Source organism: Pseudonaja textilis, chromosome 1 (genome assembly GCF_049901715.1).
Source record: "Pseudonaja textilis isolate UNSWEBS1 chromosome 1, rPseTex1.2, whole genome shotgun sequence".
In the NCBI taxonomy this organism is placed as follows: domain Eukaryota; kingdom Metazoa; phylum Chordata; class Lepidosauria; order Squamata; family Elapidae; genus Pseudonaja; species Pseudonaja textilis.
In genome coordinates, this window is record NC_141990.1 from 125,884,912 (window position 1) to 125,907,347 (window position 22,436).

At 34.8% G+C, this 22,436-nt stretch overlaps 1 protein-coding gene across 1 annotated transcript in view; it reads left to right on the plus strand.

Moving 5' to 3' along the window:
* CSMD1 (CUB and Sushi multiple domains 1) overlaps window positions 1–22,436 on the plus strand; it is a 1,143,868-nt gene that overhangs the window by 1,068,728 nt on the left and 52,704 nt on the right. Inside the window, exons 47-50 of the mRNA XM_087916392.1 lie at window positions 4,200–4,388; window positions 5,855–6,001; window positions 15,258–15,446; window positions 19,028–19,213. Of these exons, the coding sequence (XP_087772518.1) occupies window positions 4,200–4,388; window positions 5,855–6,001; window positions 15,258–15,446; window positions 19,028–19,213 (711 nt within the window). The remainder of the gene's footprint in view (window positions 1–4,199; window positions 4,389–5,854; window positions 6,002–15,257; window positions 15,447–19,027; window positions 19,214–22,436) is intronic.

The window sequence follows — 22,436 nt, forward strand, 5'->3', positions numbered from 1 at the left end:
GTAACACCTTCCTTTCTTTAATGGTGCAATTTCCATACCAGACTGAAATACAGCTGGTTAGGATGCTCTCGACTGTACAGTGGTAGAATTTGATCAGAATAGTTGGGGAAGGGTGGGACTTCCAGTTTGAGCTTCTTCGGCGACAGACCGAAACCGTGTCTCTGCGCGGTTTTGATCCGTGCTCGCCTCTGGAGTGCCCCAAGCTGGCTGGTTTCAGAGCTAAGCCACCCCGTAGAGATGGTGAAGAAGGGGGAGACTGCCTGCAGGGTTGAGGGCAGCCGCATCTCTCCTCCCCAGCTAGCCATTACTCCCTTTCCCAAAGACGGTTATAGCAGTGGTCAGAAATGGCCACCAGAAAGAAGAACTCGACCCGAAAAGAATGTGCAGGAGGAAGATAAGAAGAGAAAGTTTTGGTTGACCAGGTCAAACAGCAAAAGCAACAAATTAGGTACCCTGGAATTGAAACTATTAAAAAAAACAATAACATTGTTCCCTATGAAGATTTTTAAGCTGCGAAGGAGAGAGAAAAGGGAAAGGATTTGGTTTTTTTTCTCCTCTTCCTATACTGACAGCTAAGAGACTTAAGCAAGAAATTGGGAAAAAATCCACTTTGACATGAATAGGCATTTAATGCTGAAAATAAAAAGTCAAAGGGATAATAAAGATTTCTGGATAATTAAAAGCTTTTAATTATAAAAATAACAGGAAAGGAGAGAAAAAGATTAAAAGGGCAGGATCTGGAAGGGAGGAGACTGCCTGGAATTAAAAAGAACTTACAGCAAAATCTCAACAAGACTTCCAAAAGATACATCTTAACTGAAACATCGCAACAAAATAGTAAAACCCCAGGAAGAGAAAGTGAAAAAAGAAATAAGAAGAAACAGCTTGGGACTATTTGGATGACTTGGTGATCTCTGGATTCTTGGTTATTACATTTGAATGACTAAAATCAATCGGGTGGTTGTTTAAAACTGTTTAAAATGGCTCCACTTTTAGAAGAACTGAAAATGGAACTTAAAAAGTACAAAGAAAATGCACAAGAAGGGAGAGGTTCTTTTGGCTTTGTATTTCAGTTCTTAGAAATGGAGATTTGGAACTATGAGAAACAGCAAGAAATGCCTACAGAACAAGAAGATTGGGACAAAGAAGAAGCCATCTTTAATGAACAAGTAATCTTAGGTGGGGGAAAAAAAGAGGAAAAGGGGGGAAAGAGAATGGAAAGTTTAAGATTGGGAAAAACAACCCCCAAAAAAGAATAGAGTGAAAAATAAGTATAAAATCAGAAAGCAACAGAAGAGGGAAATGCAGAAGAGAGAATTAGAAGTAGAGAGACAAGGGGGTAAAAAGGGGAGAGAGATGATGAGAGGAAAAAAAGAAAGGAAAAGAAGTTATAAAGGACAGAAACAAAATCTAGAGAAACAGGGCCTATTTAGAGATAATGGGTGAAAATTTAATGGAAAAAGGGATTCTGCAAAGGTACATAAGATAGTATTGTTATATTAGAAACAGAAATAATTTCAGAAAATATGAAATAATGTATGACTAAAACATTTGATAAAATAGTTATCGTAACTTAGTGGAATGCTTGTCAATAAATAAATGTAACAAAATGAATATTTAATGATTTACAAAATATATGTGAAGAGAAATAAGGGAAAAATTAATTATGGAGATTATATGTGTCTTTAAGGAAGTATGATATTTAATTGAAAAGAAATGTTAAAGATGTTAAGACTTTAATGATTATTAATGATAGAACTGAATGGGAATGGAATGAGGGTTTATAATTACATATATTTATAATCCTTTTTTTAAAAAAGAATATAGCGTGTATTATAAGAATGTACCAAGCAGAATTCGATTGGAAGTTACCGTATATACTCGAGTATAAGCCGAGTTTTTCAGCACATTTTTTGTGCTGAAAAACCCCACCTCAGCTTATACTCAAGTGACAGATTCCCCTCTGGAAAAAAAAAATGGTGTGGAGCTCCGGAGCTGGGCAGCCGCTTCCCTGCTTCCGTGTTTCCTTTGCAACTTGTAAGCATGGGGGTAATCGGAAGCAGAACAGTTCTTGCATGGTTTCCAAGGTGTCCCCTCTCCCCCTAATTCCTACCTCCCCCCCCCCACCTCTGACTCAATAAGCAGTGCTGTTAATTTGGACTACCGGTAGCAGGTTGCTGGCTGGCTGCTCTTCTTTGCTCGCCCTGCTCTTTGCAAAAACAAAATCCCGGAGCCCTCCGTGGTTTTTGCATTTGCAAGGTGCAAAGCGGCGGCGGCGAATCGCGTGTGCTGGAAAGGGCTTGACTATTCTGGAGAGAGAGAGAGAGATCATAAGAACGGCTCTTGCTTTTTTCGCCAGCCCCGGGTGCTGGGGGGCTTGCAAGGGAGAGAGTGACTCCTGCCTCCTGCTGTCATCATCATCTTCTTCTTTTGGGTTAGTGAATCAATTAAACCTTTCATGATAGTGAGATCATTTCCCAAATTAATTGATTCACTAACCCAAAGAAGAAGATGATGATGACAGCGAGGCAGGACTCACTCTCCCTTGCAAGCCCCAGCACCGGGCTGGAGAAAAAGCAAGAGCCATTCTTATGATCTCTCTCTCTCTCTCTCAGAATAGTCAAGCCCCCAACTGCACGCCACCGCCACTTTGCACCTTGCAAATGCAAAAACCACAGAGGGCTCTGGGATTTTTCTTTTGCAAGGTGCAAAGCAGCGGCGGCGGATCGCGCGTGCTGGAAAGGGCTTGACTGTATTCCGGAGAGAGAGAGAGAGAGAGAGAGAGATCATAAGAATGGCTCTTGCTTTTTTCGCCAGCCCCGGGAACTGGGGGCTTGCAAGGGAGAGAGTGAGTCCTGCCTCCCACTGTTATCATCATCTTCTTCTTTTGGGTTAGTGAATCAATTAAACCTTTCATGGTAGTGAGATCGTTTCCCAAATTTCCCTTAAATCAGGGAAGAAATCAGAAACAAACCTTTGGACTGAGAATAAGCCTGTTCCTATGATGCCATTTTTGTTCACTGCAGTGTGAAAAGTGTGAAAAAACACACTTCTTTTTCTTCATCTTCTTGTTCCCTATTTACTGGTCTCTTTCAAAGAGGAAATTGTGAACATCAAACTTATTCTCAACTGTCCTAGTGAAAGTTTTAATTAGATAATAATTCCCTCCCTGTGGCATTTTTTAATGCCAAGAGTGAATGAAGTTAACTTGCAATTGAGTATTTATGCCATGTTAATTCATGCCATCTTGACACTAATGAAAGCAACATGCCTTTTTAGTTATATTTCATAGAAGTCTACTATTACTTCAGTGCTGTTACCATTATCACTGGGGCTGCTAAAACCTGAAGAAAATTAAAAAGTTGAAATGTGAAGTTTGCAACTTTTAGTTCTTAACTAAAACCTGGATTGAGCCTTATCCTGGTTTATTTTCTGATTTGGATCATGACATTTAGGTGAAACTTATTGTTGATACCATATTGGTTTTGTTGACTCTCTTTTCCACTTACAGAGCTAGTTTACTGTTTTTCTTTGAAATAAATATTCAAAAACATTTAACCTACTGATGCCTCAATTAATGTAATATTATTGGTATCTATTTTTATTTTTGAAATTTACCAGTAGCTGCTGCATTTCCCACCCTAGGCTTATACTCGAGTCAATAAGTTTTCCCAGTTTTTTGTGGTAAAATTAGGTGCCTCGGCTTATATTCGGGTTGACTTATACTCGAATATATATGGTATGTATTATGTATTATATTGAAGGTCATAACCTTAAGGTATATATTGAAGTTTAAATAAGAGTTGAATGGATATAATTAAAAGATATAAAAGTGATTTTATGATAAATTTATTTCGCATTTTTTGTTTCATGATAATTTCTTTTTTTCATTATATTATTGAAAATAGATTCAATCTAAATATATTCAAGTAAATATTATTCAAGGGGAACATTTCTTTAATTTTAGTTCACCATTAAGGTAAAGGTGGTTTATGTATTCAGATCTAGTTTCTGAAGCATGTAGGGTTTTATGAAAGTAACATTTGTTATAATATATCTTGTTTTGAGGAGAAAATCTGCATTTTTATTGATTTTGCTTCAATAAGCAATAAATTTTAAAACTAGATTGAATATATTTATGAAAAAGTGGCAATTTAAAAAAGTAAACTCTATTTTTCCTGTCTTCTTGTCTTTTATAGCACAGTGCCCAGCAAATGAAATTCATACAGAATCATCTGGTGTAATCCTCAGTCCAGGTTATCCAGGAAACTATCTCAATTCACAAACTTGTGCCTGGACTCTTAAAGTTGAACCAAACTATAACATCACTGTTTTTGTAGAATCGTTTCAAAGTGAAAAGCAGTTTGATGAGCTGGAAATCTTTGATGGTGAGATTCTGTTTTTATTTGTTAATTCAGTAATTGGAAGGAATTAAAGTTCATATGGCCCTCATTATTCACAGTCTCCTTATCTGCAATTTCACATATCTAGGTTTGGAAAATAAAAACCAGACTTTGGTATTCATGGGGTTTATATAGCTTCAGATTTTGTCTTTTTTCCCCCAAAGCACTAAATTTCAGTCGGCTTTTTGCACCTCAGTAATTATGTTCATGGCCTTGTTGTGCATAATCTCATGTTTCCAAATAGATAAAACAGAATCTTTGCAACAACAAGGCCCACCTCTGATATTAAATTGTGTTGGTTGGTGTTTATAAGAAATAGATCGATACCTTTTAGTTCTAAGCAAAGTATCCAAAAGGAATTCATTGGTGAAAGTGAAGCCCTCTTCCTTGAAGCATTGCAGAAGCTACGTACATCTTTTGAAAGATTTCGGCATATCTTTCAAATTTGTCCCCAGCTGTCTACAGATGTGTATACATACAGTATGGGTTTCCTTCTCTGATAGTCCCAATAGCATGTTGGTTTTACAGGTACACACATATGCACACATACTTTGAAGCAACTGTGGAACACATCCAAGGGGAACAGCTGCTTTTGTGCTTCAAGGAGAAATGTTTTCTCACACTAATCTAGTCTGTTTTAAATGTGCTACACTTCCTTAATAGATTCATTTCCATCATTCCTGAAGAAACATGATTTCTTGTAGATTATTTTCAGCCTTTGAAAAATGGTTCTTTTCAAACAAACCAGCCCAATGATTCTTATCCTTATTTAGTCATTTAACATTGACTAATAACCCAACTGTCTACTTACTATTTTTGATTTTTAATGCTTTGGTTTTGTCTTGTTTTAATTTGTTTAGATATAATGGCCTTTACTTGTACTGAACAGGTTGTTATCCTCATAAAACCTGGGTTTTTTCCAATATGAAATAGGAGAAAAGTTTCAAGCATATTCCACCCTGCTTCTATTTAATGTTTTTCCAGTTCTTTCCAAAATAAACCTGTGTATTTACTGTTACTTTGATTAAAATCAGAAGGTCTAAGATTTTCCTACCTTCTTTCTTTTAACAAATATTCCCTTCCTACTAAAAGCAATTTACTGATTTACTGATCCAAATTTGAAGTCATACGGGACTTTGTTTTTAACTGATTTTGATCACTTGATATCTATTAAAAAGAAAGAATACTAATACTTTAGACCATCTTATCATATAATTTGATGACAAGTCTGTGTTCTAATGCATGTAAATAATGCACTGCATCCAATTTTCAAATTAAACTAAATGGTACTAATTACATGAATCCATACTGGAATTCAGATCCTATTTTAATTTGACAAGCACTGGTAAAATATCTCTTTAGTGTTATTAAAATATTTATTATTTCAAGGCATTTCCAATAACACTAAGGTATGTGACAGGATTATTAACATTTTGATATGTTTTGCACAGGTTCTTCTGGACAAAGCCCTATGTTGGTTGCCCTGAGTGGAAATCATACTGGACAACTTAATTATACAAGCAAATCCAATCAGTTGTACCTGCGTTGGTCAACTGACCATGCAACTACTAAAAAAGGATTCAAAATACGTTATTCAGGTTAGTAATAAATTTAGCATTAAAGTCCTGCTTATAATGCGCTCATCAAAAAGAGAAGATTTATGAGAATGTGCAGAGACCCCATACCAAATATTTCTTGGAAAATTCTTTGGGTTTTCACTACTTGATGTCTACTTGATAAACTAATGACATCTAGTAAGCCTCTCCAGAGTTTTACCAGTCAGAACAGATAATACTGGGCTGAAATAACCAATTATCTTATTTAAAATTACTTTGTCCCTATATTAATGTTCCCTCATGTTCAAATGCCAGTTTTGTATTCCTGTTTTAATATTTAAATGGAATATAAATGTAATACACAAACACCTACATATACATATATAATAGTTGAATTTACAACTTTTTAAAACAAAAAGTTCTCATTAAATTTCTAGGTTTTGATTTTTAAATATTTTGATGTTTCTGCTACTTTCTATCTTTTAGTGTGCTCAGGAATTCCAAATATTTGTTGATTCCAAGTGATTGCTCTCACAATAATGAAACATTTCACCCATATTTAATAGTTATGATTTTTATGAAAAAGCTCGCACAAAATGTTTTGCATGATTTAACTTAGCTAGTCAAAGACAGATGGAGAAACATTTCCCAAAAGTTTTTAAAAGACAGGGAAGCTTACATTTGTAATTACTTTTGTTCACATTTTAAAATTGATTGTAACTTATTCATGGGATAGATCAGAGTATTATGGAAATAATATTTTTTTCTGAGAGGGAGAGAGGGAGGGAGTGGCGAGGAAATGAGAATACTTTATAGAACTCTGCACAAAAAACAAACAATGCAACCAAAATTCTTGTACACCACTGCAGGCAATGAAAGGAAAGCTGTGAAAACTGCAAATGTATTCCATTATTGTAACTGACTGTATGTGAATGACTAGAGATCATTACTCCTTGATTATTTTAATTTTCTACTGTGCCAATATTTTATATGGTATGTTATTTCTATTTGAAAATGTAGTTACCGATGGAGCCAGAAAATCAACAACCAGAAAATGTACATTTGGTTGATTGATGATTTTCAAAGAGACCGCTCTCCTTTCTACTCTTGCGAACTCTTTTTCACTGTCAGATATTGAAGCATTTGTATGATTCCTTTGTCCTATTTTTAATCTACGTAAAAATATTCAGATGTGCATTCATTGCAGAGAACACATTCCTATGCCAATTACAAAAGAAATATTATCCCATAATTTAGGATTATGAATTAAATCTGATATTCAGTACAAACAATTTTTTATAGTCTACCAACATGGTTTCTGTTGAAGTGGGCTAAATCTGAAAGGAAATCATTATTTAAAGATAAAACTTAAGGGCATGGTATTGAATAATTACATCACCAAAACTACATGTCTCTGTGGAGGGGATAAGAAAAGAACCAACTTATAAAATAAACGTCATTTCATAATACAAATTTGCATATCTTCACCTGACATCGTGATGTAAGTGGACGCAATGCATGTTTCATCTTTTTTTAGATGTCCTTTGTACCAAATGCCTATGTACTATAGAAAATTTATAAATTGTATTTACTTTCTACTTTTCTATGTTGTAAAAATAATTTGCATATGACCTGGCATAGGAAAAAGTATTTGAAATCAGTGCCATATAATAATGGGTTTATCTTAAGTGAAATTTATTTCCCACTTAGAAATACTTTATTTTTATTTATTTATTTTAATATGTTTTTCTTGTATTTCCATTATTACAACTCAAAACATCATAATATCAACAGCATTTTTGGCATCTATACAAATTCTTATCTTATATGCCTTAACACATTACATTTACATTTATCTAACATTAATTAATAACTTTATCCATAATTATTATTCTTACATTCTTATATATTCTACATATTTATCATTCATTTTCTTGTGGTCTCTTACAGAAATACATTATTTTTAAATAGATATGCCAGTAATATGAAAAAATAAAACCTGAGAGTCATCTTGTAGGGGAAATGGGTGGCATAAAAATTTAACAACTACAAATAAATACATACAAACAACATACATACATAAAAGTGTGAACATCTTAGTATAATGTTACCTTTTATTTTAAAAGCGGACAAAATTTCAGTTAAATTAATGAAAAGGAAACAATTTTCTCCACAGTACAACTTAGAAAATGTATGACAGTGGTCGCCAACCAGTGAGCCAGGGACCACTGGTGGTCCGCAAGAAATTTTTGGTGGTCCACAGAGAAATAGCACCCCCAAAGCAATTAATCCAGGCTGCGTGGGAACACAAGGCAGCGCTGCCCACATGGCCCACAGGAACACAAGTGTTGCATCGCTTGCACTGAGAAGAACACAAGGTAGTGAGGGGAGGGGGAAGGAGCGGAGGGGGGGGACTTGTCCCACTCACCCCACATGCCTTGTCTGGCTACCGGGCTGCTTCTTTCCGCTTCTTTCTTCTGCTTTTGGCTGCATGCAAGGAAAGCAGCAAAAATCTTTCTTTCTCTCCCCCAAACTCCGCCAGAAATGAGTCTTTGGGACCCTGCAAGGCATCCTGCTCCAAGAGGCTGTGCCAGTATGACAAGTCTCACAAAGACTCATTTCTGGTGGAATTTTCTGCTTTCCTTGCATGAAGCCAAAAGTCTCAGTCTCAGTCTCAGTCTCAGTCTCTCTCTCTCTCTCTCTCTCTCCCCCCCTTTCTCCTGCTGAGAACAGAGCTGAAGATGATATCCTGCGATCCCAAATAAAGAATGATTGATCAGTAGGAAAATGGGGTGGGGAATTTTTCTGTAGACTTTTCTTGGGATTTTCCCATGGCCTCTGCTGCTTTCTGCAGAGACCCTTGGAAAATGTCAGCTAGCTACCATCAGGCAAAATTCATATTAGTGGTCCACGGGATTTAAAATTTGGTGGTCCCTGAGGTCCAGAAGGTTGGCGACCCCTGCTTTATGAAATAGATACCTTTTTCTATCTTAAAGCATAATAACAGAAACCTAATTACAATTTGTGTGTGTGTGTGTGTGTGTGTGGTTTAATGCATCCAAAAAAACCCTACAGACTGTCTCAATGGATTGCAAATGAAAAGGGGAAAATATCAAAAACAAGAATATCAGTATTGTTTGCCTGACCACCTTTGTTACCACTGCTGAGCAAATAGCAAGCTAAATATCTTCAACAGGTTACTTTTTATACACTGCTCTGATTTTTAGCAGTAATAAACTGTAACAAAGAACAGTTAAATAAGTGGCTTAATATGGATATATATGTTGCACAGATTTCGGTCCTGAAATGGATTGTTTGTATATCAAATTCAGAAGATTTCACTTCTGTCTCCGTCTCCAAGATGTCACTTTGGATATCATGAAGGGCAGCATATAAATTGAACAAATGGATGAATGAATGAATGCTAGGCAATGTCATTGCTAGAGTTATTTTCTTTCTAGAATTATTTTACAGTTCAACTTAGATTAATCTTAAGTATAATGTTGACTGGTTATTCTACTGGAAAAGATATATTATCAGAATAATCCTGATTTTATATTTATAAACAAATACGTTGAGATGCTAATCCTACAATGGCGTATATCCTGAGTTTCCTTTTTGTTGTAGGGATGCCAAGCAAGGCAAGGCCTCACTCTGCCTTCTAAATTGACATGATGTTGACCTTCACAAAGCACAAGAGAAAAAACACTATTTTGAAAATGTTAAAAAAAAGTATTTTATTGTATATTTATATTGTTCAAGGATTAGTTTAAAAAGTATAAAATGTTCCTATGGATATTGAAAAGTTGGAAAAAAAAACATACAAAGCATGGTTAATTCCAACCTGCAAATGAATAACATTTTTAGGATACAAATGCCTAACTGTATGCATAAGGAAAGCAACTCAGTAGAATAGCTCAGCTTAAACTTTCTCCTGTTTCACAAACAGCATGACCTGAAAAGCAGCATAGTTCTTTTCATGTCATGTAAGTTTTACATCAGATGCAGGAGAGACAGCAGGAGAAAGGAATAACAGTGAACAGCAGGCTAAGCAATTAGGCTTGAATCTTAATAAGGAAAGTCAATAGCATAAAAAATGGGAAAGGAAATGGGGGCCCCAGAAAAGCTATTGATGCTATGGCAGCTGTGATGGAGCCAGCAGGCCACCACATAACTATCAGCCTATTGGAATGATTTACTGCCTCCCTGCTTTCCTCCTTGTTTCGACAAACGTGACTTTGCACAAGGTTTGGCAAATAGCATATGTCCAGAATATTGTGCTGAGTTTGTTGAAGTGTCAGTGACAGATTCTAAAATCAAAAGATTGTTGCAGAATTCAGCCATGTTATCACAAACTGTGATGAGAGATGCAAACAAGCCTCACGAAGAAAGAAATCTGTGTCTAGTAACAGTCACATGAACCTTTCAGGATAGAGTTGTGATGGTATGCAGGAATGATCTTGGGAAACTGGAGGAAGAGCCACAGACTAGATGTCAGTTAGATAGGAGGCAGTGAAGTAAGGACTGGGTCCATGGAAAACATCTCAGAAGGGACCAGTGGTGGGATTCAAAATATTTTACTACCGGTTCTGTGGGCATGGCTTGGTGGGTGTGGCTTGATGGGTACGGCAAGGGAAGGATACTGTAAAATCTCCATTCCCACCTCACTTCAGGGAAGGATGCTGCAAAATCTCCATTTCTTCCCCACCCCTGGGGGAAGGTTACCACCAGTTCTCCGAACTATTCAAAATTTCCGCTACCAGTTCTCCAGAACTTGCTGAATACCACCTTTGGAAGGGACCCTCCCCAGTTTCTTGGACTGCAAGGGCAAAGGGGGAGAGACTTACAATATTCTGTTCATGTGATCTTATAATAAGTTTAGAGCTAATACTTCTAGGCATTTTCAGTGTGCTATCTTACAAGGTTGAGAACAATGCACCCGGATCATTAAAAAAAAAATAGTGAGAGTTTAAATGAGAATGGACTCCTGGAGACTGCCTGGACTAGTTGGCAAGGTTTGCAGAAGTAGCTTCTGCATTGCCTAAGAAAAAAGGCATTGGTAACATTTGCAGAAGTGGCTTGTTGATGCCTTCTTCCTTGGCTGAGAGAATCAGTGGCCCAAAGTCCCCTCTCTGACTTTGTGCTTAAGGCAGGAATAGAACTCACAGTATGCTGGTTTCTAGCCTGGTACTTTTCTGATGAACTAAATAGATTAAAACTAAGTCAGTATGCTAGCTTTACAGATATATGCTATTCAGATGCAAGCAGAGTTGCTATTCATTTTGAAATAGAATGACTAAATTTCTGAAGCTATGAATGTTCTAAATATTTTAGCTATTTAGCTCTTTAATGAAGGTTTCAATAGCAATGGAGCCACTTGATTCATTTCGTCCCACCATACTGTCCCAAACCACTGCACAGAGACATTTATATGCCACAAACAACAATTATCTTCTATATTCAATGCTTGAATACCATTTTAACATTAAATTATTCCTCAGATTTTACATGTTCTTATGTATTTTCAGAAATTTGTTAGAAAACACTTTTGCAAACACAGATGGACTACATGTGACTTCTGTCAGCTAGGTGAAGGAAAGAATGAGCAATGGAGAAGAAGATAAATATCAGGTTGCTAAACATTCTGTGATGACCTTCCCAGTGGTATAGATGGAAATATATCAGGTTTCTCACAGTAACCTGGGGGAAAGAAATGAATTATGAATGTTCACACTGAAAGCAAAAAAGGAACAGCAAAATAGGCTGTTTTCCATTGACCCAATGTCCCATTTAGGAAGTAGGATTATTGCTCACCTATCTGTTATTGAACTATGCATTTTTTCAGTTTTTCATAGCAGTACATGGAGATGTTGATATCGAAACAAAAACTTTCTTTAGAGAAAGCACTGTTTATTGTGCTGTTATGAATCTTCCAGTGGGTTTATTCAGGACTACTTGGATCTTTGTTTGCATCTCCAAATTAATTTTGTAATTCATCATTAATCACAGAAGTGAGATGGAAGACAATATACATTTAACAACTAAAATAAATAAAATAATAAATAACTACTCAATACATATTCAGAATTAATAATTGCAGAATAAAGTGGCTCCAAACTAATTTTATAATATCAATCTTTAGTTATTGAGAAGATATACTGATAGGAGAAAATAATTGTAGCTTAGACTTGAACTGTAAGGTCCTTGGTGCTCTCTGAGTTTGGTTGTATCTTGCAGATGTTTCATTAGCACACTAGGTAACATCTTCAGTGCATTGAGAAGATGTGTTTGAAAAATTTGTTGACAATGCCTAGTGTTAAATGTTTAAATCCATAGGCAAGAGAGCAGGATTTCTTATGTTCAGAGATATATGCCAAGTAACCCCGTAGCATTTTACTGAAGCAAACTATTTTATTCAGATTTTGAATAATATTATTATTCAAATACTTGCATACTTTAGGATTGAATGTTTATTGGCATAAAATGTCTTTTCTGTCTTAAATACACAATGTTATATTTATGCATGGATGCTTTTATAACATAATGCTATGTATGTTTTCTAAAAGATGTATTCCTCTACGTACAGTAGCTATTAATTCTAAATAAAAATATGCAGGATTTCAATCTAAATTCAAATGCAGCATTTCCATAACAAATATCTGTGTATAGAAATAGCAACACCAGAAAAATGTAAAGAAAAATGTAAAGAAAAATTACCAATCTAAATGATATAACCTTGACTGAAAATTTGACCATGCAACTGGTAGTAAGTGACATGAAAAGCTAATGTGGTGAACAGGAGCAATTTTTAGTTTTCTGCTGGGTTGTTTACACTTTCTGTGGCAGCTTTTCTATAGAGATAGTGTCACTTCATTATTCAGGTGGTTACTGATTATTTTTTTAGAACAGGCTTTTTTCATATAAAAAAAATGAAATGAGGAAAATTGGAAATGCCATTAACTCTTTGACAAAATTGTCAGATAAAAAATTAGAATTATTAGCAGAAGGGGGTCATCCACAATTTTCTTATTGAGAGTTTTTTTTTAAAGGTTGCTATCTTTTCAGTTCAAATGACTGAAAAGAAGCATATGATTAATGATTACTAAGAATGAAAAGACTATGGAAGAGAAAAGCTCAAACAACTCTGATTATAAATAGGCTGAAATTAAAGTGGGCTCCTACAGCACTTCATTATTCATGGTAGCATTAATAAGTCCCTACTAACACTATATGGTAATACATACAAAGAGGCATCTTTATTTTTTAAAGTTATAAATATTATTATTTCCTGCATAATATTTTAATAGATTCATTTTATCTCTACTAACCTGCAAGAGAACCAAAGGTGTGTGTTATGGTGTTCCTTAAGGTCATACACAAACGAAATACAAACGAAATAAATTTTAAGAAAATACAGGTGTGTGTGTAGAAAACATAATTTTTGGCAGAACTGATTGTGACACTATCATTCATTAGTTTTCCAATTTTCCCCTTTTCCAGTGATTTTTTTGAAAGTCAATGGTCCTCTTAAAAGATATGGGGAACACCTTATATTCTATTCATTGAGCCTCCTTTTTCTTCCCCGTTGTCTTCTTCCCTGTGCATGCACAAATATTCCTGACTTTCAGATTATATTTGGATGTCTTATACAATTTCGTTGTGAGAGGAGGAAGAAACCGTAGGGAAGGAACTGGAACTGGGCAATATCTTGTGTTGAATTTGACATCCTAAATATGTTCCCCTTGCATTTACAGAAGAGGTAATTAAAGCATTTGTTTGCTTTACCGGTTATAGCCCTATTTGGTGCTGTAGCCTTGGTGACATTACTTCATGCATTAATCAGCCTGAAGCTGGACAGCTATACTACAGTCAATCAGGCTACTTTTGGAGACAACCGGGAAGCTGTAGCTGATGCAAAATGCAGCAGGCAAATTATTGTAAGAGACAAGCCTGCCAGTGTAGAATAATACCTAATGTGGAGTTGTTGCATGGCTAATATTTCCACCATCCAATTCAAAGTGCTTTGAACCACTAAAGATCTATATTGCACATTTTTGAATACCTCAGGAAACACCTTGCCAGAACTGAGTAGTTTGATGTGGTATGGTCATTTAGAGAATTGTTGAAAGTGTCCCTCTCTTCCTGCCACAAAGTAAACAGTGTGTGGATATAAAGAGTATGAAAGAGGAGAGGTGTGATGGGGGTGGGGGTTAGGCTATCAAGCCATTGGATCCTTCTGATTATCTTTCTAAGTTCATCAAAAACGTACTATTCTGAAGTCAAATATTGAAATATGACTACAGATTCTCCTCCGTGTGCTGTCTGAAAATCCAGGATAAGTTGCCTGCCACCAGGGTCCCAATTACCTTTATTTCATCAACCATTTTCTCCAAGTTGGTAAGGATTAGATTCAGGATAGCAGTCTTGGGGACACATGTCAGATAATATTTCACCAGACTTTAGATTAGGTTTATAATTGGAAAGTATTGCTTTATACTAGACTAAGAAAAAGTTCCAAGAATATGCTTCTGATTCTGCTGCATTTTGTGATATGTCTTCATACTATGTTAGATTTAATTATATTTGTGTGTTTTTAATTTCTTATGTCTTATATTACATTCATAAGTTTTTCTGTCCTGATATTTTCCTGTCCTGATGTTCACTATACTGATAAAGTGTGCTGTGATTCATCAAAAGTCTTGATTTGGAATAAATTAGTGCATTTATTACTTAATCAGCCACAAAGTTCAAATTTTGACTATGAGTTATTTAATTATTTATTTATTAAACATTTTACTTTAAGGGAAAACAAATTACTATCCAGTTTTTGAAAATGTATATCTTCTGCTTGTGTAGTAAACCTGATGCAAACGAATATAGTGTAGTGGTTTATTCAGTACATCAACTGGGAACAATCCATATAGATCTAATATTACCTCAATACAGAATGAGAATTTATAGTGGAAGCCAATGGGACCACTCCATTACTGAGTGTGCTTACGATTTGATTAATGTCATCAAGACATTGTACACGCAAGGATTTTAACAGCTTTAATATTTCTCTAAACAAATTTGTAATTAAAATTTAAAATTTAATAGCGGATTTAAATGCATCTTGTCTGAAAGATACATTTTTAAAATAAAAAAAAACTGGTTTTAATCTCTAGACTGGAAATATAAGTGATGAGTTGAGTATCATTTTTAAATGGCTTTGAAGGAAATTTAGGTTTCATGAGCGTTGTCTTCTGTCTTTTTGATAATATATTGCTTTTAATTTTATTACTTTGATCCTGTATAGCTCCATACTGCAGCTTAAATCATATTGTGAAGAATGGTGGAATTGTAAATAAAACCAAGGGCACAGTTGGCAGTATAATTCACTACTATTGTAAGTCCGGATACAGTATAATTGGTCATAGCAATGCAACTTGCAGACATCACCCAAATGGCATGTATCAGTGGGATTCTCCTCCACCTCTTTGCCAAGGTAAGACTTAACCATCTCTCTCTCTCTCTCTCTCTCTCTCTCTCTCTCTCTCTCTCTCTCTCTCTCTCTCTGTGTGTGTGTGTGTGTGTGTGTATGTGTATGTAAGAAAGAGAGAGGGAGGGAGATACTTTGGCATTTAGGACCTGACAAATTTCTGTTCCTGTTGTTCCAAGATAATTATGTATTGTACCATTTGAGTTTCTAAGCCAACAGAACACAAAGAGTTCACAAGGGCATGCTACAAAAGTATTCAGTTAATATGGCAACTGAAACACTGAAAAAAAGGGTTGTTTTAGCAAATGTTCAAGCCATTATATCATTTCAAAAGCAATTCTAATCTTGAAATTTCTGCTTATAATATACGAATGAAAAAATTTGTTTGCAAACTGTGCCAACAAGTATGATTTGATGAGAAGTAAGATTCCCAGGTAGCAGAAATAGATGAGAAAAATGGGTCAGGCTTTTTTTTAAAAAAGCACTAAAAGTTCAAATGAGCTGAGGAAAAACAATGGATACGTTGGAAGGAACCAAAATGGCTGCACTAAAGGACTTAATGAAGATCTGAAAACTGAGGGAACTTATATTGAATGGCCTGACCAATCGTCTCTTCAATATCTTTGAGAAATCCTAGAGTGAAGTGTCAGCTGATTGAGAAGGGGCAATGTTCACACAATCTTCAAAATGGAGAAAATAGGACCTATGTAACTCCAAATGTAGGAAGTTTCTACAAAAGTCTGTAAAGTGAATAATATGTACAAAACAATGCTGTCATTAGCAAAAGTGATTCTGGATTTGTCAAAAGCAAATCTTGTTGAACTATTTAATTTCTTAATCAGATAACTTTCTTAATAGATTGCAGTAATGCTATTTTGATTTCAACAAAGCATTCAACAGGATATATCATGAAATTCTAATTAGCAACCTATGAAGTGTGAGCTATATTGCATGTCAATCATGCAGAAACACAACTAGTTAACAAAAATTTGTTCAAAGCATTCTCATCAGTCTGGAGTAATGGTGAAGTTGTAGGTTCAGTACTCTTCACTAGTTTTTTTTTTTTTTTACTGATAGCTTGCATAAAGACATAGACTTATCAAATCTGTAGATAACACAAAATTGGATGGGATAGGTAGTGTTATAGATAGCAAAATAGTAATTAGGTATATTTGCTGTGTATTAATTAGTAATATTAACAGAACAGAAAAGCATTTGTTATCAGCCCCATTATTTAGAGATGTATATATGGTGGCACCACAAAAAAAGTCCTTTAGGGTAGGGAACTTCTTCTGTATGTAATATCATTCCCCCAAAATTCAGTCGTCCCCCCTAGTTGCTTTTCCAAAAGGCCCTAAAACGTATTTTTGTCACCAGGCCTAGGATTTTTATTATGCGGTGGATTTTTTAAATGTTGTACGCCACTCAGAGTCACCTATGAATTAGTTGGGCAGCTATATAAATTTCTTACAAACATAAATTCTCTTAATAGATTGGAGAATGAAAATGAAATGAACATTAGAAGAAACAAATGCAGTAAAAATCAATGGGACAGGTATAGAATAGGAAAACTGTCCTAACTTGGCTTGTGAAAGGAACTTGTGAAAAAAAAAAATCATAATTGCAAAGTTGTTTGCAAACTGAACATGAATAACAGCCCTGGAGTTATGACCATTTTGTTCAGTAACTGTTTAAAGTTACAATTGCATTGAATGAAGATATTATGAATGCTCCTTGAAATTAGCATCATTGCATTGCCCCTGCAATCACATCAGCAAAATTTGGGTGCTTGACAATCAGTTCACACTTATGATTGGTAGTGGCACCCCATGGTTATGTGATTATAGTTGCCAACTTTCTCTGCTGGCTTTCCTCAAGCAAAGTCAGTGGGAATTCATCAGAGAAGCCATACATTATTCAGGTAAGTTTCCCCCCCCCCCGCCCCCCGATTTCATTCAATTGCACCATATATTCCTTTCCCCTTCACTCACTTGCAACCATCAGTGCCCTCTTTCCTTGGGTCTTCCTGCACTTGCGCACATGAATGCCTGTCCTGTTTTCCTGCCCTTCTTGACCTCACACCAAACTGCAGCAACCTCTTAACTCTTGTGTTACTGTGCTGGGCAAGTGCCCCCATGCATTACTCCCAAAATCCTTACGTGGGGCTCTTTCCTGCTGAACAATCTGCCTATCTTGGGGTTACAACCATGATTCCCCAGATTGCTACTGCTAAGTATTGTGGTCGTGAAGTGTCTGTTTGTTACTGCTGTTACTTTTAGTGCTTCGAAACAGAAGAAACTTCAGAGCTGACAGTGCATTCGGAACCATTATATCTGAAGAAAATAAAAACAGTTATTCAATCTATATTTAAGAGATTATTTATTTTAATGTTTTCAAATATTTATTTGTATATAGAATAATTCTTAGTGCTAATCTACTAAAAGCAGAAGATTTAAATTTCTCATGGCTAAATACAGTTTAACTAATTTTAATGAGACTAAGTCTGGCTCTAAACCATTAAGAATAAATGCATAGTGTTATATACACAGATTGCAGAACAAATTAAGTACCCTTATCTAATTGGCTACATTATTGTGTCATAATAATATATGGAAATGTTTCAAAGTGCAGTAATAGTATAGATAGTTCTCATTTAGTGACTGTTTCATTTAGTGACCATTTTCAATTACAATATAACTGTGGTATTATATATATTATTCCCTTACTGAACGATGAGATATTCTATGTATTTTATTCTTAACGGTTTGATGATGAAAAAATAACATTACAACCAATTCTCACATATATATGACCTTCACAGGTCTGTAAAGCAAAGGAAAGCTTAAACAAGATAATAAACACAGTCACAGTTTTACTTAACCAAGTTACTAGTCTCAATAATGGTGGCTAAATGAGGACCACCTATAGTAGAGAAAAGGGCACAGCCACTTCAGAAATGGTTTATGAATTTTATATATGGGCCACAAATTAACTTTTTAACAAAGAGAATGTCAAGAGAATGTCACTAGGGAATTCTGGAGATTCAGACAGTTCAAATGAATATAAAGCTTAAGCTTTCTATAAAAATCTGACCAACTAATGGTCAAGGGAAATGAGCGGGAGATAAGAAAGGCATTCAAGATGACCTGGATTTCTTGAGGGCACACAGGGACTCATGACTTATGACACGTTTGACCCCTCCCTTGGGCTCGGCCTGGACATCTCTTACAGAGAACAATGTTAATCAATGCCATAGGGAAAACTACTTAAAATATATTTAAAAATAAATCAAGGAAGTCAAGATTGATTAATGCATTTCTATTAACATAACTGAAGCAGAAAATCAGGAGAAAACTGAGATGAAAAACTATGGAATATGGAGTAGAAAATTTGTACTAATTGTGGTAAGGGTGTATCTTTTCAAAATATCCTTGTTGTTATATTAGATTTTGCACAATGATTAAAGGTATTTTTTCAGCAGCATTATGATGCCTGTAACACACATATTGATTTTTTTTATCTACAGAAGTAAAGATATGTACGATAACCTTAGTTACGTTCTTTTTTCCCTTTAATACTCCTTTCAGCTGTATCCTGTGGTATTCCAGAATCTCCTGGAAATGGTTCTGTTTGGGGTAATGAATTTATTTTGGGCAGCAGAGTGATATTTGAATGTAATGAAGGCTTCAAGCTAGAATCTAGTCAACAAGCAACAGCAGTGTGTCAAGAAGATGGATTGTGGAGTAATAAAGGAAGACCACCTGTTTGTAAACGTAAGTATGGATTTTTTTTAAAAAAAATACAGTGTTATAGAGTAAGTTTTAGTTTATCTTTCTGACTGTTCATGACAATATTTTAGCTTGCTCTTAGACTTCCACTAAAACAGCTTGCGTCACTGAATCAGTTGGATGGGGGCATAAAAATGTAATAAATAAATAAAACTAAATACTTTTCCATATCTTGTTTAGTACACCTTCAGCAAAGAATTAATTTATTCCTGAGTTAGTAGAAAATTAGCTAGATAATGCATTTCTCATGCCACAATGAGATTATCTTACTTCAGTGATAATCAGTGATTGAAAAACTCATGTGAAACATAAATTTGATATATCACAACTACCCTTACAAATGAGATTGCAGTTATGATGTTCTCCTTTCCTGTTTACTTGCTTACATTGATCTGTTTCATATCCAACTGTACTTAAGAACTTTTGCTTTCTGAAGTTCTTACGCATTGGGAAACATTAATTTGCTTTGGAAGTATTCTTTGGATGTGCAATCCTTAAATGTTGGAATTGGCATCCTGGTAGGATGAACATGTTTCCACTGATACTTCCCTCTTTGCATTCTGCTCAGATAGATTACAGTGGCAAAGCCGATACCCCCCAACGTTTTTTTCCTGCAGTGCTTCTGGAATCCTGATACAGCAGAAGAATCACATTGGCAGTCTCTTTTTTTGTGCAGGTGGTTTACATGCTGCCAATTTTATTGGATAAAGTTGGAAGGTTGATATAGTAACTATTTTTTATGTAATCCTGAATACAAACATATTCCCTGACTTTGTTATCAGATATTTCTATTCTGCATATCGTGTAAAACATTTTTCCCTTATTTTGTCTTTTAGCAAGGCAAACCTTACCAAATTCAGCTGATGATAAAATTACATCCCCTTCCTTATTTCCCTGTAGAAATATATAATTATCAATCAAACGGTATACTGTATGTGGAGCGAAAAGTGGATATCAGCAAATATATTATAACTTCTGTTAAATATTCTTTATATCAGAAAAAAAATCTTGCCCAATGAACATCTATGTAGAAACCTGAGTCTCTGCTGTACTACATGTCTATGCTACATCAACTCAGTTTTTTATTGTTTTTATTGTTTATTATTCTATAAATCTCATGAAACTGAGTTGTTTTTTGTAAGGAGAATATAGATATAAAATAATGATTAAAATCGGCTACCAAAAGTTTGGAGGCAAACAAGTAATTCTATTTATATTTAATTATATTCCAAAAGAGAAATTAGCTATTGTTTATTATGGGTTTCTACTATTTAAGTATATTAATTTTCAGAAAACATAGCAGTAAAATGACACATGGTGGATTTTTGCCTAGGAGAAACAAAAACAGAAAAAGTATTGGGTTTTTTCCAAGGGCTTCCAATGTGGAAAAAAAAAGGAGAGAAAGAGACAGTTTCCTAATAATGAACCATTACTGAAAAATCACTTTTATAATACATGGTGACTTTTATTCAATAAAAATATGGGCACAATTTGAGATTTACACGAGATATGCAGCATTGCAGCAAGAAGGAATGCAGCAGAAAATAGCCTTTGTTAAATGTTATTATACTATAATGCTGGAGTTTTTAATATCATTAATTAAATCATATAAAATTATATCATTAGTTCTGACAGGATAGCAAAGCAAATTTCTAGCAAAACCCCTAGAAATTATAGAGTGATATATACTTCCAAGATTTAAAAATAATCAGGATTAAATTCAGTTTTGACCATGTATATGAATATAGAAAAGCAATCTCATTCCAGTGATACGATGTGTAATCATGATGAAAACTCTATACGCTTGGTGCACTGTACATGAATGTAAGTTCATAAGAATGTCAGTAGAAATAAATCAGCATAGAAAAGGGACAGGGTTTTTTTCTCTCTCTTCATTTAGATGAATTTGACATTCCTGAATATCTTATGTGTAAAAATAGTGTCAGTGATGTCTGTAGTATACAGGAGGAAGACTGATGAATATCTAAGTAGTTTGCTCTAAATACAGCATCTGTGCAACAGTTTGTATTTTCATTCAAGAATCTAAGTAGTTTTAATAAATCAGAAGAATTTACCGAAAAATAACAATGCACACAGAACTTTCTAGTGTCGTAAGTATCTATCAATAGTGCTTCATATTAATTATTATGCTTTAGTTTTTTTATTCTTCCCTTATTTTTAATGTATGTACCATGCAAAGAGTGTGTAAGAGAGAAGGTCACAATAATAACGTTGGGCTAGTCACATTTCCCAGATGAGCACACCTTACGCAGTCATCGCGAAGATCAAAATATAGAAGAACACTTTTTTCTATTATGAGCCAGAAAAGTGAGATAACTATAACATTTAAAAATAGACCTATTAGCACTTTAAGATGATTCCTTGTCCAAAAATGTATAATCACTTCAATATAGTAAAAGGGGAAAAGGAATGTTCTGCATAATGGTATTGCAGTATTCTTCATTTTAGGCACGAGATAGGATGAGGTGACACTCTATAAATGACATTTCTTCAGCCAAAAAGCTCCTGGATTATTCTTGAAGGCTCTGCATCCTTAATAGGTTTTTTGGTCAATGATTGACAGTGAAAACCCCCAAAAAGGAACAAATCCAGTGGTACCTGGAAAGCTTAAATATCTGACTTGAAGACTTTTTTTCCATTTCTTCTCCTGGAGAGGTTAGAAAAGAGGTTCTTTATTTTTTGTTTGCAAAAGAGAAGATGATAGGCCACTTGGTTATTTATTTGATGGTTACACTATCATAATTAAAATAAAGCCTCAGTAGTTCATATACATCAATAGAAATAAAATAAAACATCCACAATAAAATAACAGAAGAGCAATTTATCAAAAACAGCCACACAGTAGTTAATCAGTGAAATGGTGTCAGTTCATCCCCCACCAAAGGTTCTTCAAAATCCTTTTTCATTTCAATCTTTCCCTTTTTTTCTCCTTATGATACTTTATCACATTCACAATTTTCATAGGCATTGCCTATTTTTAACCATTATATCTTTATTTCCTATCTCTCTTCTCTTTGTCTCTGAATGCTTTTCTGTTCATCAGCTTCTGTGTCATCGTTATACTTTGTTTATTCCCATATTTACAGGCATATTAACTTTAATCCCACTTTTCTTCAATGTAAAAATGAAATAGTGATGACGTGTGCCCTATTCTATAAGAAAGATAAGGTTTGATATTCAAATTGGT